Below are 20,231 nucleotides of genomic sequence, written 5' to 3'. Positions count from 1 at the left end.
ATTAATGCGAGACGTTGAATGTATTGCTATTTCTACATGATTTGTACGTAACGTACAAATGAGTCGCTTAACTTCAAAGTCGGGTAAATCCATCTGGCAGATTATGCGATTTTGGTATTAAGAAAACGTAATAGGGTAGATATTTGCTGAGAGGGTCCAATGGATTTACCCGAGTTTGAAGTTAAGCGACACAAATAGCCTTGTGAGTCCATAAAAAAGTTTGTGCAAGTTTTTCGGCAGAGGGTTAAGCTCTTAATGGCCACTCCAGTTATTAAATGCTCTAAGGAGAATACACATCGTAACCTGTACGAACTGTTATTTATTTACTAAGTAGTTAAAGGCTTGGGAGTCCCCGTGAACGTGTCTTATGGAGGCTTATGGAGGCCCGCGACAATCACATTAGAAAACACTGATTTATAGTAGGTGCCTACATAGTTACTGCAGAAACATATTCTAGTTAATGATAGCTAAAGATTTATACTACATGTTTTGTTTGTTTGCCTTTCCCGTACATGAAATAATTATTACTGCTCCCGAGAACTTAGAGGCAGCACCCGCCGACGCGGTATCAGGACTATTGAGACTAAAAAGCGAAACATACTTTGTTCAGTACTAACGTAACTTACATGTATCCAGGCAAATATTACCCATCAAAAACATTACATGTAAAAAGATGCAAGTCTCGTAATGCAATTCTTCTAGGTACTACAAAAAAGTTTTGAGATGTTATGTGAAACCAAGTCTGTTATTTTAGTTAGTGCCAGGGGGTGTTAAACCGTATCAATAAGATATCTTTAATTTTTAATACGTATAATGACTTACACTTACAAGGCAAGACAAGCACTTGTATGGAATCCTCATAATGTTTGTCCTGCCGCGAGCATTTTAAACTACATATTATTATGTTCGTTTTACCCCTTACCTTACAGAATAAAGAATTACCTCCCACTATTTTGAAATAGTTCTTCTTCTTCCTCGCGTTATCCCGGCATTTTGCCCCGGCTCAACTCCGCATGACAACTAATCCCGAGAATTGGCGTAGGCACTAGTTTTTACGAAAGCGACTGCCATCTGACCTTCCAACCCAGAGGGTAAACTAGGCCTTATTAGGATTAGTCCGGTCCATAAGTTCTGAAAAACTCATTGGTACGAGCCAGGGTTTAAACCCGCGACCTCCGGATTGAAAGTCGCACACTCTTACCGCTAGGCCACCAGCGCTCTCACTATTTTAAAATAGTTCTCACCAAGAAATCATGAAGGTACTAATGAAGGGGACAAGGGATAGGGTGTTTCATCCTACGATGCCGCGCGAATGTGCCATTGCAATTCAACAGTTGGTCAGCGGTAGCGTCAGCAAACAAAAATCAACAGATTCTTTGTCACACAGTAAGTAAGGGATTAGCCGGGCAACTAAAATATTAAACAGGACTTTCACTGGGCATATAATAATATAATTTGGCTGTGCATTAATATTATAGCGCTAAAAAATTTATATTAGCCTCAAATTTAAGCATCATATTATTAAAAAACTGGCAGCAAAATCAAGCCACCCAATAAAATTATAGGGAACTTGAATTTTATTACCTTTATTTAACGACGTTTCGACAAAGTCAGGCCAATTCTCGGAAACGGATCCACCGTTTGGAATCCTAGCTATAAATGTTACATCAACTGCATTGAGGCAATCCAGAAAAAACTAATTAAACATTTAAAATATAAAGCCTACAAGTCGAATGAACCGTCAAACGTCGGAAATTTGATTTCGCTGGAAGGTCGGCGCACATTAAAGGATCAAACTTTTTTATATACAATTTTAACAAATCATATTGACTAAATAAAATTAATTTTAGAACTTCTCGTTTGAACACACGACATCACAAACTCGATCTTTCACATCCCCTTTAAGCGAAAAAAATACAAAGCGAATTCCTTTATTGATAAAGCGTGCAAGTGCAATTGTAATAATAATCTTTTCTCACGCATTGATATGTTTAACATTCCGCTAGTTAAGCTTAAGTATGAGGTTCTTAGTACTTTGAATACTTAATGCTTAGAATATTTTAACTTTACTCATTTTTTTTCTCATAATATTCTCTTTTATTTTTAAATTCATTAATAATGCCGACAAATGTTTGTTCTGTGGATATATTCTAGTTGTTATTCCGTTGTTTATTTTTTGTACCTATACGTGTTAGTAGTAACTTCATTGGTTCATGTATTGAACAATATTAATATCTGTAAGTATTATTGTACCGTTTGTGCCCAAATAAACATAAGACAAAGGTTTCACTGATCGTGGTCGCGGCTAAATGATGTCAAAACAGAGATTTATGCAACTATCCGACGAAAAGGTAATAAAATAAATTCGCGATAGACCCGTCTATAAATGTGAGCGAAATTTTTGAATATTAGATTCTTTGTTGTTCATAATTATATTTTTACCTCACAATAGTACCTATTTATATTGTTCTCATTTAACTTCATTACGTATTTCCAGGTTCTGTAGACAATTCTGGGCTGCTGCCAAGTCCACATTAAATGAACTCTTAGTCAAAGGTGTTCAAAACACTAGCATAGAGTAAGTCTTGTCTGTCTGTTTATCTATCTGTCAGTTAACTTTACACGCTTAAACTCCTGAATCGATTTAAATATAATTAAGTATGGCGATAGTTAAAGCCCGGGGAAAGACGGGATAGTTTTCATTATTCATCATCATTCCACGCAAAGGGAACTCGCGAGCTGAAGCCAGTCTGAAATAATTATTTTAACCAAAACACCTACGTAATACTCCAAAACTACGTGTATATAATCATAGATAATTATATATCAACGAAATAAAACTGAAACAAATATTAAATTTGAATAGAAAGTCTCGCATTTGCTAACGCTCCAGCTCGGATGTATATAAAGAGTAGCTTCGCCTAGCGTCGACATCATAACATCCCGAGCTGTCAACCGGTACACCACAGTAAACGGCACCCATGTAATGAGTGGACATCGCGCAAACAGGTCAGTGGGTGTACATACTTAGCATTTATTGCATCATGGTGTCTAGGAATCATAGAACACATAATTGGACATGGTTCAAAGTTGTGGTTTTTTTTTCGAGTTACAAGTAGGTATTTATTGTAAAACCTATCGGATATAGAAACGCAATTAGCCTAAATAATTATTAGACTTGTTAAAAAACAGTAAAACCTATCGGATATAGAAACGCAATCAGCCTAATTATTAGACTTGTAAAAAATATTGACCGCCTAATTTAAAAAATACTACTTTTAGTTACTTAAACACTGTCAATTTCTTCTTTTGTTTGCTAAAATGTATTTATGTAAGTGATACTATTTTTGGGTTACAATTATTTTTTTCGGATTACAAGTAGGTACCTAAGTATTTACTATATAACTTATCGGACATAGAGGCGCAATTAGCCTAATTATTAGACATGTTAAATAATATTGACTCCCTAATTCAAAAACGCTACTTTTAGAATAGAATAGCTTTTTATTCGTAAACACAGACAATAGACATACATCGAAAAAACAGTGAAAAATAAAATGTCACGAAACGGTTTTAGTACCTAAACACTGGAAAATTCTTCTTTTGTGTGCTAACATGTGTTTAAAGTGAAAATATATTAGAAAGATAACAATTTAAAATACTTTTACTAAGTTTTTCTCCGAAAATGCATGGGTTTATACCGGGTGTGGCCTGTAACATGAGCAAATAATTAAAACATAGATTGTACTCCTCAATCGGTGACACTTTTGTTCAACAACTTTAAAAAAATATGAAGTATTTATACTCCCTATTTTTCATACAAAATAAATATTATCTTCAATGGACGCCATCGCCACGCCATATCATTGTGATTGACGTTGCTTGTCACGCCTTAAACATAAAAAAATTCGCAATAACTACATTGCGTCTTAGAATAAACTTCAAACAAAAAAGAGTGTATTAAAAATCAAACCACAACCACAAGTTATTTTTTAAATTCGCTGAACAAATGTTGGTCAGCATGCAGAATACAGCCTACAGTTTAATTTTTTGCTCATATTACAGGCCACACCCGGTATAACTAAATTAAGTCAAATTCCTAAAAGGGCAAATAATTATGAAAATGAGTTTAAACTTGAACTCACTGCCTTCCATGCAAGTTTCATTGATTTTATTAAAATATTACCCTCAACGAAACATAACAAATAGGTACCAAAACTTATCTGAAATTCTGCAGTCTTATTTAATATAATTAACATAACGTATAGTCTAAATAACACATTGATATCTTAAAGAAACAATTTATACAACATGAGAGATTAATTCCACATTTTAGCTCTTAATCCGATGCCAAGAACCGAAATCTTTGTGATAATTAACCGTTTCAAGTTCAACGATAAATGCTTAGAGAAGTTACGTTCAATTTTCATATCCTATAAGTAGTTTTTTTTTATAATTAGAAATAACGTAAACAATCTTGATGTGTCTTTTTATTGAAAAACACGTTCTAAAAATAGGTCACGGCAAATATGTAACAATTATGAATCTAATAACGATCATTTATATTCTTCTACTCTCATAAGTAACAGTTACTGATTTTTAAAAAGTGTTTTCCAATTAAAATATATGTCAAGATCGCTTACCTTCTTTCTAATGCTAAAAAAACGATTTACAGCTAACGCTATAAATATTTCATGTTTATTTTTATCACGTTCAAAAATTAATACGTCCCTCGTATATAAACTTGCACCCACAGTGAATTATTTCTGGGATAAGGAAAAAAGTGACTTGAGCTAACTTAGACTTAGACGATTTGAATAGAACAAAGTGAGGGAGTGTCATTTATAAACGTCATATATATTTTCATAGAAATTTTACAATTATGATTATATTTCCACACATTGCCATCGCAAATGCCACGCAGAGTTAGCAATGGTACGATACTTTCTTCCTCACGTTATCCCGGGATTTTGCCACGGCTCATGGGAGCCTGATGGGGTGCTTTTGACAACTAATCCCAAGAATTGACGTAGGCACTAGTTTTTACGAAAGCGACCAACCCGGTTAAGGAAAACAGTGAGGAAACCGGACTAAACCCTATTAGGCCTATTTTCCCCTCTGGGTTGGAAGGTGTCGCTTTTGTAAAAATTTGTGCCTACATCAAACCATGGGATTAGTTGTCAAGCGGACCCCAGGATCCCATGAGCCATGGCAAAATGCCGGGATAGCGCGAGGAAGAAGGAGAAAATTGTTTTATTGGATTTGTCTCATCATTAAGTGTGTTACATTGAGTTCCACAAGTTATTTATGGCCTAAATACGTTTGATCTATGAATTGTTTACCTACTCGGTATTATAATTATATTAAATACGCCTTAAGTAAACATATACCTAAAGAGGTTCATATGAGTAAGTATTGTTTCTGATTGATAAGGGATTTGAAGCAACCCTTGTTATATAAATTATGTCAGTGGTCTAAATAATATTTGTTGTTTGAACCATGAGACCAATTCGGACTTACATTTTGATGTCAAAATGATACCTGAATGATGTCGTTTTGTTATCATTTGAAATGAAATGAAATGTTGTTTTATCTATAAGTTTTGTCACGAATAAAAACATTCTATTCTATTCTATTCTATTCTATTCTAAAATAATTTATTTGAAACAACACAATCTTAATAAAATTAGTAGATGACAAGCATGTGATATAGTTATGCAATTGGTTGTCCCAAAGAGGATACCACTCAGCATATATCGGAGTGCGTCTCGCTATAGTTCGTTTTTTTAGCATTAGAAAGAAGGTAAGCGATCTTGACATGTCTTTTAATTGAAAAATGCGTTAGAAAAATTAGTAGCTATTACTTATGAAAGCAGAAGAATATAAATGATCGTATTAGATTCATAATTGTTACATATTTGCCGTGACTTGTTTTTAAAACGTGTTTTTCAATTAAAAGACACGCCAAGATTGTTTACCTTTTTTCTAATGCCAAAAAAATACGAACTATAGCCAATATTTGTTATTAATATCTGGGAGACCGAGCTTTGCTCGGAAAACACATAAAAACTCAAAAATGCGCATTTTCCCAGATATCAGACCTAGCTAGATCGATTTATCGCCCCCGAAAGCCCCCATATAGCAAATTTCATCGAAATCATTAGTTTCCGAGATCCCCGAAATATATAATATAGGTATATACATATAAATATATAAATAAACAAGAATTACTCGTTTAAAGGTACATAGGTATAGTAGATTCACGTGAAATGTAGAAAGACACATTTTGGGAGTTAAACTCAAAAAAATATATTACAAATGTAACATTTAAGCAATAAAAGTACGGTAAAATATATTGCTTTGATTATTTTTTATTAAGCGCAACCAACGGAGACTTCAAGGAACTGTTATAGGGACGCGAGAGGTTTTACTATATCGGGTAATATCATTTTGAAATAAAAATGTACGTTTGAATCGGCCTATAATACTTATAAAAAAATATCAATGGAGGGTCAATTTGATAAAAATAGATCAGACATATGCAATGAAATAATTATTTAACTTAAAGTTTTACAAACAAATAATAGTTCTATGGTCCCACACTGCCCAAAGCGTGTCCCGTAGAAATCAAGCAATAAAGCACCACTGCTTTCCACCACCAAGCTGCTTCTTCGGAACCTATTTAGGTCTAAAATTCAAAGTCGAACGTTTTGGAGTCTAGTCTAGGGCCCGGTTTTTTTAAAGTTATAATTGAGTACGTACCTAAGTGTAAGACTTACATTATGTCAAAGTATGGTGTCGCTAACTCGCAAGCAGTTTTAAAACATATATAAAAACGTGAAAAGTTATTATGTACTTAATGTATCACTTAAATACAAGTATAAAATATACGAAGAACAAGTCAATCGATGATGACTGAGTTTGTCAAATAAAAACGCGGATTTTTCTTTTAAGTATTTATTTATTTCGCAAACAGTAAAAATTAAGGGCATAATATTCAATTAAATCTTATAATAATATAAACAAACAAGCGTAAAAATATTTGATTTTCAGCCCGGGGCGATTTACGAGTAGGTACTAGGGTATGTCAGCCAGGCCCTTAATAAGGCTCCAGGGTGCGTAGCCAACGTGCAATCGTTAAACCTCCGTAGCAAACGAAACGCATCTGTCACTGTCGCTCTAGTGGATAAGGGTGATAGAGAGATGACTACGATACGCTACGGAGCGTTAACGATTCGCATGTTGGCTATACGCCCTGATATTGCAACTTGCGCACCAAAGATTGAAAACAAACGACCGACAACACTTCACACATTTCCCGACATATTTCAAGAATGTAACAACATTTTCCACCTTATTGATTACATTATTTACACATTTCCGTTGATTTGTGCTCTTGTAGAAAAGTTAAGTACCTACGTAAATAGGTATATCACGTTGGTTCTAAGTACAGTCAGCAGCAGAAGTTGCTAAGCGGGCGAGGTGTTCAAAATAACCTTGACACGCTCTTATTCTCTTAACAATAAAGTCGCGTCAAGATCATTTTGAACACCTGGTCCGCTTAGCAACTTCTGCTGCTGACTGTACAACATGTACGAGTAAGAGTTGGTTCTCTAGCGGTAAGCCGTGCGGGTTCCAGGTCGTGAGCTGGAACCTCGCCTTGTGCCAATGAATTTCTTGGGATTATGAATTATATAAGAACTAGCATAATATAGACAAGGAACATATAACTCGCCGGTTGTCGCCAGTTGTTACTTCACTTTGAACTGTATTTCATTTTCTATGTCTTTTTAACTGTATGGTGCACAATAAATAATATTTATTGTCATTCTTAATATCCTGTTATTCCTAATAGTATCAATTTATTACGTTTTCTAGGCAATTGAGGACCGTAACCGAATAATTCATTAATATAGCTACCTAATTGTACGAATTACCTACTACCTACGGCGACGCGATTCGGGAAATTAATTAGAGATTCACTATAGATATGAAATAGTAAAGATATGTGACATTCTACGGCAAAACTATTATTAATGCCGCTTCAATATTATTGCGGCCGCCATAAGGTACCTTTTGCCGTCGAACGTCATATATCTTGACTATTTCATATCTAGTAAATCTCTAATTCATTTCCCGAATCGCGCCGCTACTTGTAGCTAAATAAGAATTGTGTTTATAAGGTGACACTGACACGACAATTATGTATAATTTTATATCATTATTATGCCTTTTCTTTCATGCTTTCATTTTGAAATTGTTCGTTTTTCATTTGCTTGACATGTATTAATATACATTAATATGTACCTACTCGTACTAATACATTTATAATATAATATATCGTCGGGTGACAAGCAAAAGTCACTAAGTACCAAATTGACACAACGGAGTTAAACGTGTTTTGATATTATTTCGAATTATTAAATCCGTATATGTTACTTAAATCAAGTGTAACGTATTTTTTTTCAGTATTTAGAATTGTGGCAAATATATGAAGGCTCAAAATGTAATAATACTATCGGTAGTTGAATAGTTATTAAGCTTAATGAGTTTTAGCTGCCGCAATTTTAGAAAGTCAGTGTATATAGTGAAATATTTATATGAACAACGGTAATCTTTATTTAAAATTTTAACCACAACTTTAAACCAACTCGGTATAAAAACTAAATAATTTATCTTGACATTTAAAACTAATTATCAGTCTCGGCTTCGGAGTCACTTCTTTCTGATTCATCGTAATTTGGCTCTGGCAAGCGATTCCTGAGCGATTTCAGCGTGTTAAAATTTTTATACCACGGAGCGAATTCCTCAGGTATCTGCCTAGCTTTAACTAACTTGATGAGATTAAATGCAGCGGTGAGTTTTTGCTGCAGAGTGTTATTGTAGCGCAAGTATTTAATGATTTTTTTATGAAACGTAAGTTGGTTTTAAATTGTTCTTTTGAGATTAATGACTTTGTCTTTAGCAAAAAGGTGAGAAATCATAACATTGTATCCAAAAAAAAAATGGTTTCGGCTAAAAGTGTACTTAGTGACTTTTGCTTGTCACCCGACGATATGTTGTAACCGCTAGCGGTACTAGCAGGTACTGCTAAGTATTAAGAGTTCTGTGTAACACGGACATAAGTAATAAATAACTATGACAAAAAATCCGAATGTTCCATTAAAATTATCACTATTTCCGAAACTTAATAAGTACTAAAATCACGGCACAGACATGGGTGCGATTCTGGTTTAACCAACTTCTTTTTATCGTGTCTCCCTGAAATACCCTCGACCTATGCTGGGCTATTAACCGCGAAAATCGAAGTTCGCAAATTGCGGGGATTTTTCTCTGTCACTCTAATTACGCCTTCGTTGGAGTAAAAGAGAAAGATCCCCGCAATTTGCGATTTTCGGATTTCGCGGTAGCCCCTCTGGACTGTTCGTACACGCTAGTGCATATAGACACAGGTCTACAACAATACCAAGCCCACTGTCAAAGCATTCCAAATACATAAACCTACCCCTTTGTCATCAACTTCCACGCAATCAGATATGAGAATGGCAGAGAATTCCAGACTACCAAAAGGCTTTTATTTGAATTTATTTATGGATTGACAAAGAACGTTTACAAAGAGCGGAACTCAAAACCGAATCCATGTACAAATATGACGTATTTTTGAATTTAGGAAGGCTTGAAATAAATCTGGCCTTCTGAGAGGCTGCCTTACCAAAACATCTTTTCTGGGAAATTATACTATGTTATGCTTATAGTTATATGTACAACAATAATTTTCAAATAACATTACATTTGTGGCCACCGGACGAAGCCTGCGTTGCGGATTTCTTATTGCAAACATATTTAATTTACACTGTTTAATTTAACTGAATAAAGTTTTTAAGTAAATAACATTTTATAAGTTAAACATGGTTTTAAATAAGAAGACTAGTGGAGGTATATTTATTTATCCGACTGCCGTCCTGACTTATCCTGAATTATCTATGCGTCCTATTTAAATTAACTCTTATAATTATTGTGAAAGAAGTAACGTAACGTTGTGATATGGGAGCTCTGAGAGTCGACACAATGATTGGTGTACAGTGCCGGATTTACCACTAGGCTGAGTAGGCTGAAGCCTAGGGCGGCAGATTTTAGGGGGCGGCAAATTTGGGTCAAAAAAAATATTTCATGTGCTGTTCAGATAGGGTAGACCAGAATTTATTTGTAAAATTTAAATAACAAGCATAATTTGTCGATTTTGCCGCCCTCTGTCATGTCAAGACCTTTTTGAAGTACGGAAGTACGGAACCCTAAAAATGTACCTACCATTTTCTCGAAAAAATTTCGCGCTCGCTACGCTCGCGTTTTCATTTAAGTACCTACATTATTTGTGACCCATCTGACTACATTGTAAATTTGGGATGGCCGTCGATTCTTGTATCTTAGTGGTATTATGGGTTCCGTATTTTTCCTTTTGAAGTAGGGAACCCTAAAAATGTACCTACGTACTATTTTCTCGAAAAAATTTCGCGCTCGCTACGCTCGCGTTTTCGTTTAACTAACTACCTTTTATTGAATGATAGCACAGAACCTACTTAGTAGAACGCCAGCGGTAATGTCCACGCTATCGGAGCAGCTTCCGTCTACTATACGGCTCATATGCGTCTACCGGATAAAAAATCGGCGATCCATTTGTATGGGATAGTCTTTCTAGCAGACTCAATGCCAGACCAGACCGAACTCCTTAGCTATATCCAGCCTGACTGCCAATGCCTCACCTTGATTCTCAATGGCCAAAACCCAGCGGTACCCACCGGTCACCGATCAGATCAGGCAAATATAAAGAGGTTGCATCGTCATTGAGTGACAAAAACGGCCCATATAAATCTGTATCTATATAGAATGTGACATTTGTGACATCACCTTATATGCATTTTAATATGGCTATGGTGTGTTGTACTATAAAATAAAACGCATCTGGCAGGAAAGCACTTTAAAAAACCTATAAGCGAGGCGGATAGGGGCGGCAAAATCGGCATAGCCTATGGGCGGCAAATGTCTAAATCCGGCACTGTTGGTGTAACATAGATAAATGAAAATGAGTAGAGTTAGACCGTAAAAAGTCTGCAGCGATTTTGATAGCCCACGCAGTGCAAGTGTCATTTTAAACGTCAAACTTCTATTGAAATTATGACGTATAAATAACACTTACACTGCATGGGCTATCAAATCCGCTGCAGACTTTTATTGGTGCGACTACTTATATACTCTGAGGGTGTTCTACGTCACATACCCACATGACCACGTTTTTTAAAAATATTTTGTAATAAATACATTATTGCCTTTTCTTACATGCTTGTACTTTCTAAGAATAGTTTTGTCATTTTACTACGACTATGTAAACCTACTCGTACCTACCTACACATCAATCATGAAATTTCATAGTAGGTACGGTCAGCCAAGAAAGTGGTCTACCACTTCTCGACTCTATCAATCAGATGATAGCCGAAAAGTGGTAGACCACTTTCTTGGCTGACTGTACCTAGAGACAAAAATATATTTATACTAGTGAAAATACGAGTCGTGAAGTATTTTTTTTCCTTCAATAATATAAAGCCGCTCAATAAATTTTGAGATAAGATAGTATCCGAGATGTCCTCTTAAATATTTACAAATTGACACCACGCGATTCTTTTCCTCGGGGAATCTTGGGAACTCTTAAGGTACTTCGGGGACGAGATACAATTAGACGTTTTATTAAATTTGCATACACATTTTATCTTTTTCCCCCGAGTACAAAGAACATTAGAACCGCCGTTAGAATAATAGAGGCCAATAATTTCAAGTAGGCGACTAAAAAAATACGCCATTTCAATAAAAAGAACAAGTTTATATGACTTAGGTATTTAAAAAATCATAAACGAAAATCATCTACAGTCGGCGGCATATGGTTGTAACAATTGAAACTGATTTTGGTGATACATAACTTTTATTGACAATTTTATAGTGTTCACTCTGTATCTCATCAAAACAACAAACTTACGGTAAAAAGTAACGGGATCACTGGGGACAAAAGAGCTGGCAACTTCCTCAGCCAAGGAAAAAGCGTTGCGATTCAGCGTGGAAATGCTGCCAGCATCCTTAGCACTATACCCCAGGGGCCCTCTTTAGATGTAGATTTAATTTTTTTAGCGGGACAACCTAGATACATTCTGTGTGGAGTGGCGGGAGTGTGCATTAGACAGAGACAAGTGGCGGGAAAGAGGGGAGGCCTTTGCCCAGCAGTGGGACACACTAATAGGCTAATAAAAAAATAAAAAATAGGTATTAGTTTTAGTTTTGTAGGTAGTTTTAATTTTAGGTAGGTAGTAACCTTAATTAAAAAGTATTTTATCATAACTTTTTAATTTTTCGATCAACGTTCACAACACGTTGATATTTTATTAAAAGACCTAGCTTAGTTTTGGTAAGTTTTCAACCTTTTCTAGATAGCATTAAACCTATTGTAACTATATTTTACATCATGAATATTATCCAGAATATTTCTGCTCAATATTAAAATTAGGCATTATTAAATTATATATAACATAACATTGTTTAATGTTTATATCCCTTTACCAAAGTGTAATTTGAGCAGCTCAAAGGTTAAACTTATGCGATTGCCGGTGAAATGTTAAAGGTCCTCAATTCCCTTACATTTAAGACACGAAACAGGATAACTTACAAAATACAGATCCGTAAATTTGATGACTATCTAACTTTTACAGCTTCTTTGACCATTATTTCCATAGACATCGACTATTAATACTTTACGTAAAGAGAATGTAGATAATAATTTATATTTTATACCATATTATTATTTTGCGTAACAATCTAGAGGTTTACGGGCAACTAACGAACGTTTACTTTAGTTACTTATTATGTATACGGTTAAGTAATTTGCAAAATGAGCAACAACTCCGCAATTAGGATCTTCGATTGTTGTTTTGACCAATCAGCTGGATAAAAGTTTTCTTTCATGGTTAGGAGCTAGTGGATGAGTGTGGAGCTAATAGAATATAACTTAGTATTTGCTTTCCTCTGAGAGCTCTATTCCAGAACATTGCCAATGGGTTTAATTTAGTACAAGCTTACAATGTCCGCCTGTCTTTTCATCTTAACACATGAAAACATCATCAACATAACATTCATTCATTCATCTTAACATTGTAAGCTAATTAAGCGTATTATAGTTAAGAAGCTGTGATTAATCTTAAATTAATTGATTCATTTGTGTTACAAAAATTAACCATGTAAATTGTATTGTATCGATTATTCTTAATTCATACAAAACTCATACAATACTCTATACTCTATAGCATACGCTAACACACTTTCATGCATTTATGTAACTTATATAGAAATGGCTTGACTGTCGTAACCATCACACAATGGAATCAATCAAATTTGACTAATTAATTAGTGATACAGGTAACTATGTACTTACCTATATATTTTTTTTTTGTAATTAACTCCAAATGTACCGACCTATATTTAGATTCCCACTGAAAAAAAATAAAAGGAATAAAACCCTCCATCTTCTAGGTGTCCCCTAAATTATGTTTTCCAAATTTAACTCGATTGGATGCGAACTAGTGATCTCAAAATTGTGAGATGGACAAACTTGCCTTACATACGAACATTACATTTTTTGTATTTAACAAAGTCATTCAGCAGACTGTAAACATTAGTTTTACAAAATAAAATAGGTACTTGCCAAGTTTTCTCATAAAGTTATAAAAACGCATTTAAATCATATGATAATAACGTACAATTTTGCTTATTTCCAAGTTATTAACTTTGAAAGGGAGAATAGAGTAGAACAGGCAGCGTAATAATATTGTAAAAATATTTGTCCGAGTTGGCTCCGTTCAGAATATCCATTTCAAGTAAGATCACAAAATGCGAAGTTGTACCTTGTTAAGACTGCGTCCGTCCGTCCAAAGGCGCCCTCATTGGGGGAATTGTGTTTTCTAATAAACGAATTCATTTATAAATGGAAAGTGAAAAATGTGGCCACCATAATTCCTATTAGTTGAGAGAGTGTAAAATAAGCAAAATAAAACTAAGTATGTACAGTCCTACCGACTAATTTTTACATAAAATATCTGGAACGACTGGAAGGAACATAAAAACTCAAATATGCGCGTTTTCCCAGAGAAAAGACCTAGAGATACCTAAGACCATTTTTTGCCCCCGAAAAGCTCGATTTAGCAAATTTCATCGAAATCATTTGAGCCGTTTCTAAGATCCCCGAAATAAATATACAAGAAATACAAGAGGTATAAGATTAATTGGTTTGTTAGAAAACACAAACACAATTCCCCAAATGAGGGCGCCACTGGACGGTCACCAAGTATTTTGTTTCCTGGTTATGAAGTTTGAAGGGGTGCAGATCCTTACGAATATTATTAAGCGATAATATTTGGTTGTGTTATTATTCCTATTAATAATAAAATTTAATTTATTCTTGGAATTCTAGCCGCAAGTTAAACAGTTTATACATATACCTTAGCTACAAGAAATCCACTCAACCTATAGGTACCTACCTAAGTACATATATACATATATTATTCTCTAAATAAGTATCGATATGCCAATGCCAGCAGAGTTACAAAATAATAAATCAGTAAAAATTAGTCTAAGGCAGCGGTTTAAAGACTGTTATTAAATTTAAAGCGTCTAATCTGATAACTTTTTTAGGCCAGAACACGCTATGAACTTACATGTAGGTTTTAATGGCATTACTTTAGGTACCCACGTACTACTTACTACGTACGTACGTATTACTTTAGGTAAGTACTTTTGGGCCACTGTGTACTATTAAGCGGGTGTTTAAAACACTGATTATTAGAATGTAATTCAATATGCTTGAGCTTATCAACGGCTTAGTAGGTACTTGAACAACTTGTAACTGCATAGGTCGAGCTACTTGCTTGGCTAGCTCATAATTACTAAGAACCGTAAAGAGGGTCCGAAAAAAACGGTCACCGTTAAATTGCCCGCACACGCGGCCACTCGTAAGGTATAATTGGGTTCCGACAGTCGAGATAAAAACATACGTTTGTTTCTTTTCCATTTTTCATACAGGCATATAAAATAATGTTATCTTGATATGTTCATGCGTAACTAGACCAGTACCTAAATATGTCATTTAGACAAATTATAGGGAACTTTGTTTCTTTAATTGCTCATGTTACTTGTGGCCAGTAGGGCTACCGCCAATACCGAAAATCGTCAATTGCGTGGATTTTTCTCTGTGACTCTAATTACGCCTTCATTGGAGTAAAATAGAGATCCCCGCAATTTGCGAGTTTCGGTTTTCGCGGTAGCCGCTCTGTACACGGAATGTTTCGTGCCCACTTCAACTTTGTGTGGTCATGGGTTGGAACTGAAATAATAATATGTGTTTTTAGGAACTTAGGTCCGTAAGATATAGGTACCTACTTGCTCGTTGGTTAAGAAAAACACAGTGAGGAAACCGAGCTAATTCCTATACATATTATGCAAAATAAGGTCTAGTTTTCCTTCTGCATTGGAAGGAATTACTTTCGGTATATTAAGTATGTACCTGGGGTAATTCTGGGGATTCGGTAATGAAACGGATAACTATAATATCTATGTCACTTTCACGTCAGTTCCTGTACCTACGCATAAACAAGGAAAATTACATATACAGGGTGTTTGGTACATCGTTTGCCAAATTAAAACGGCAGATAGTTTGCGTCATTTGCTATCTTCTCATGCCTAGAAAAACAAAATTGGCCATGTTTTTTTTACTACCACGTAAGTAAAAATTAGAAATTTACAAAAAACTGTCATAGAAGTGAAAAACATTTTTTTGCAACAAATTAAAAATTTCTAGGCCTGAGAAGATAGTAAATGACTCAACCTATCTGCCGTTTTTATTTGGCAAACGATGTACCAAACAGCCTGTATATTCATTCTAATGAGGTCTTAGTAATGTTTGATCGGACGATGTGGATTACTCGCCGTATTCTTGCGGCACTATAATATTCCCATAGCCCCTATTGTGAGCGAGTTCGGCAAACAAGCAATATTGACTTCTTTCGAGACCTGCTTATTGTGATCGGGAAATGTTTTGAAAATGCAAATGGCGGAATTCTGCGGCTTGAATGACTGCTACACAAAGTATAGGAATTAATCGCCTCATTTTAACGACTATCAGTAGGACAGTAACCTGCAATATTATGTTACACAACGAAGGCCGCAAAAATATCTGACATGATCTTATTTGTAGAGCCACAAGAGCGTGTCAATACTTAGGCTGATTTTTAGTAAAGTGTTGATTTTTTGTCAGTTTTCATTAGACGAAATTTGGCTGTTTTTATTAATTTATAGCTAAAGAGTTTCTCATGTTTGGAATAAATACGAAATCCAATTTCATTTAAATATATGTAGTATAATACCTATAGTACGATGTAGGTATGTAATTTTCCGTTGAGTTACGAATAAGGGTTCCCCCACATATGTGGACGCGGAATCGGCAAAATCCGACAGGAAAAAGCTTTATACTTACAATAATTAATGCGCAATATGAGTGAAAACTGAAAAATGCGCGTTTTCCCAGAGATAAGACCTAGCTAGATCGAATTATCGCCCCTGAAAACACCCATACTTAAAGCAAATTTCATCGAAATCGTTAGAAGCGTTTCCGAGATCCCCGAAATTTATGAAGTATTTAGACTCCCTATTTTTCATACAAAATAAATACTATCTTCAATGGACGCCATCGCCACGCCATATCATTGTGATTGACGTTGCTTGTCACGCCTTAAACATAACAAAATTCGCAATACATTGCGTCTTAGAATAAACTTTAAAGTGTATTAAAATTCAAACCAAAAGTTATTTTTAAAAGTCGCTGAACAAATGTTGGTCAGTATGAGGAGTACAGCCTACAGTTTAATTTTTTGCTCAAATTACAGGCCACACCCGGTATATTTGCATTCGAAGGACCCTAATATGAATTTGTAGTCAAAATCCTAAAAGCCCTTACCAAAGTACCTATACCTACATACTTGAAATTTGTTGATCAAAGTTATCTCGTTTTTGCAGAAGTATGTTGCACTACTGGCTTCTGCTGTCCTGGTTTGGCACAGCCAGCCTGCAATACATCAACGTCGGGCCCACGCCAGACGCGCTCATAGACCCCGTCCTCTCGACCTTCAACGCCCACGTCCCGTACGTCTTCTACCCTCCGCTCCAAGGCGAATACAACGTACATAGGGAACCCATCGACAACACAGACCCGTACAACCGATTTTACCCAAGCGGGGACTATCCGCCCGCCAACCGAGAACGACGAACCATAAACGAACAATCAAAAGATTGGTTACCGAATATACTAGAGAGCGCCAAACATACTGAAACTGAAGAAAGAACCGTTACACCCCAAATAAACCAAGAGTCCAACTCGGATAATGAAACGAATACGGAGACTTTGAGCCTTCGGAAAAGGAGCTTTAGCCCGTGGGGCGGCAAGCGGACGGCAGGCATCAACGTCGATCAGATGTGGACCTGGAAGCGCGCCTCTCGCAACCGGGAGCCCAGCATGCCAAAACGGGTGCGCTTTAGCCCGTGGGGAGGAAAAAGGAGCGGACAAGTGCTATACCAACCCGGCAGTAAAGTTAAGAGGGTAATTTACTCAACATCCATACCGGCGCTCACTCGGATCTTATCCAACTATTCGCCCTCGGACAGAGTGTCAGATATGCCTGATTACCAATTCAGACCATCGTTAGACAAGCGGCATCCGATCAAAATTCATGTTACGGGCGCTCAATCAGATCACATACGCGAAGCGTTACCTTTTAAGAACTTCCTGTCAGCTTTACCAACCTTGTTTAAGCCGGGTCATCCATACGAGGACTTGAATTTGAAAAACGACGGCAAAAGAAAGGTCATATTTAGCCAATGGGGAGGGAAGCGAACGGCACCCATAATTGGACCCATATGGACACCAGCACTAGACAACGTGAAGGAGGCTACTTTAGATGCCATTTTACTTATCAGGAATAATAATATTGACGAAGCGAAGGAAGAATCGACGAAAGCATTGTAAAACGGAACAACAACTGTCATGTAACTTCCGGACTATTAAAAATTTACTCGTTTCTTAGCGGCATCGTGATCTTTCAAATGCTTTATCTAGCTTGCTATATAAGCATAATAGTGCCATAAATAAGTTAAAATAAGCAGATTGAAGTTCGGGAGTTACAAATTTGTCGTCGACAAAAAGGCTGGGTTTGTCGATTGGCAGCGAACTGAAAAATGCATTAAGTCAACATTGTTAAGGTGTCGTATTGTACTTATTTATTGAGCTATCTTGTTAGAAAATTAAAGAGAATTAATTAAGTTGATGTTTGTTTTAGTACCTACAAATTTTACGCCGAAAAGATGCTTTTAATCTCACAATAGTCCTTATTTATATAATTTAACGTTATTGATGAAATGATGACATTGCCACACTTTGTCATTACAATTTTCATGCAGAACAAGCTTGGTCCGGATCTACTCTCATTTTTCCTAAGAGTCATAATACCTATAGCACTTTCTCCTTGCTTATAAGCCTGTGCTCATCCTGTGGCTTAATATTTGCTCAAGAGTAGGCATGAACAGTGTGCACAAACAATTGAGTGAAATACTTTGACACCATATAGGGTAATTGACAAATTTTTATTAATGGTGATAATCAATCAGGTTTGTTGAGGATCTAATGTCTATATGGGACCTATTGCTTTATAATATAACTATACAAAAGCCATAAATGATAATCAAAGTCTGACAATCACTTTACTGACTAAACGCTTCAAACAAAATGGCAATACATTGTGGCCTTTTTTAGTTTATGCAGGCTTCCAAGGGTCATCAAAATAATAAAATTGTAAAGCTCACATTTTATTAATATAAATTTCATTAAATTCAACATTTAGAATACCATGTTCATGGTGAACCAAAGCGTAATGAAACAATAAATACATATTTTGAAATATACTTTATTGCCAAATTCTTATCTTAATTTTGACACACTATTGGACACGAGAAAAATTCATACTTAAAATGTAAGTAGATTTTAATGGAGATATGAAATTTTATAGACTAGCCAAACAAATCATTGTAACATACATTCATCATCAAATATTCAAAAAGGAAAACTTGCTCAAACAGTCCTTAAAATAATGTGAAATCCAGATTCTGTCTCAATAGGCTTACTCAGTTGTCCAACTTTAAGCTTAAAAGCCTCTTCTTCAAATGGAGCCTGCATTTGGCCTCGCCCAAACATTCCTAGATCACCGCCTCGTTTTGCCGATGAGCAATCTGAATACTTTGAGGCAATATCGACAAACTGAGCATTTTTGGAAACTATCTGCTTGCGATATCCCTTAAGGGCATCTAAAGCATCCTCTTTAGATCGGTTTATCTTCTCTTCTCTCCATGATGTCGGTCTCCGGCTGCCAGCATGCTTGATCAGGATATGGCAACAACGGATCTCACCCGGGTCCGCAGGGGCTTCTGGCCGCTCCCACTGTGACTTCTTTGTGTAACTATTGAGGAAGTATGTCATGCCGGTAGATCGGCTGGTCCGCATCTCCCATCCCTCGGGCAGTGGAGCGTCGCTGTCTTGAGACATTCTGCAATATTGGCGCATGGTTGTGGTGGATTGTCACAAATAATTTCACAAGTTGGGTTTGGTAAACACAGTTTATTCAATATTTGATATTAAGTATTTATGGTCTTATTTTGTGATAAGAACGTTTGCAGTGACGAAATTACAGTCACGCGTCAAAAAGATTGACAGTCTACTGTTTTTCAATTAAGTACTTTCTAAATAAATGTCAGGTTAATAAAAATACGGCTCGGCTGGAAACGGGGAGCAAAGTAAAGCGTGAAATCTAGGTAAAGCTTTGGTTCATCACGAAAATAGCACAATAGTAAACCGACAAATGTTTACATACAAAATTAATGTTAGCCGCAAACAAACTAACCTAATCAAGATGAAATAAACAGTGTTATAGTTATAGTGTATGTGACAATTTACATAAATGATATATTAATCTGACCTTGTATACTCCAAATCAAGCAGATAGCGTCCCAAATATAAATAATAATTCACTCAAATTTGTATTAAAAGAGAAAACGGAACATTTATGGGAGTTTACGCGCTTTCGTTGGAATGACAGTTGACA

General features: G+C 35.7%; 2 protein-coding genes across 2 annotated transcripts; one reads left to right on the top strand and one right to left on the bottom strand.

The window, feature by feature from the left end:
• Positions 1–2,950: 2,950 nt before the first annotated feature.
• LOC134671095 (uncharacterized) lies at positions 2,951–18,402 on the top strand. Its single transcript, XM_063528880.1, has 2 exons — positions 2,951–3,009; positions 17,101–18,402. Exons 1-2 carry the CDS (start codon positions 2,987–2,989, stop codon positions 18,104–18,106), a joined length of 1,029 nt encoding a protein of 342 aa, XP_063384950.1. The 5' UTR covers positions 2,951–2,986; the 3' UTR covers positions 18,107–18,402.
• Positions 18,403–19,024: 622 nt separating this feature from the next.
• On the bottom strand, positions 19,025–20,231 carry LOC134667660 (putative peptidyl-prolyl cis-trans isomerase dodo). The gene is made up of 2 exons (XM_063525085.1): positions 20,106–20,231; positions 19,025–19,676 (listed from the first exon to the last, which is right to left on the bottom strand). The coding sequence occupies exon 2, from the start codon at positions 19,673–19,675 to the stop codon at positions 19,205–19,207; it is 471 nt and encodes a 156-aa protein (XP_063381155.1). The 5' UTR covers position 19,676; positions 20,106–20,231; the 3' UTR covers positions 19,025–19,204.

This window comes from Cydia fagiglandana, chromosome 1 (assembly GCF_963556715.1).
Source record: "Cydia fagiglandana chromosome 1, ilCydFagi1.1, whole genome shotgun sequence".
NCBI lineage: Eukaryota > Metazoa > Arthropoda > Insecta > Lepidoptera > Tortricidae > Cydia > Cydia fagiglandana.
The sequence above is the reverse complement of the archived record's forward strand: the minus strand, read 5'-3'. Positions and strand labels throughout refer to the sequence as shown.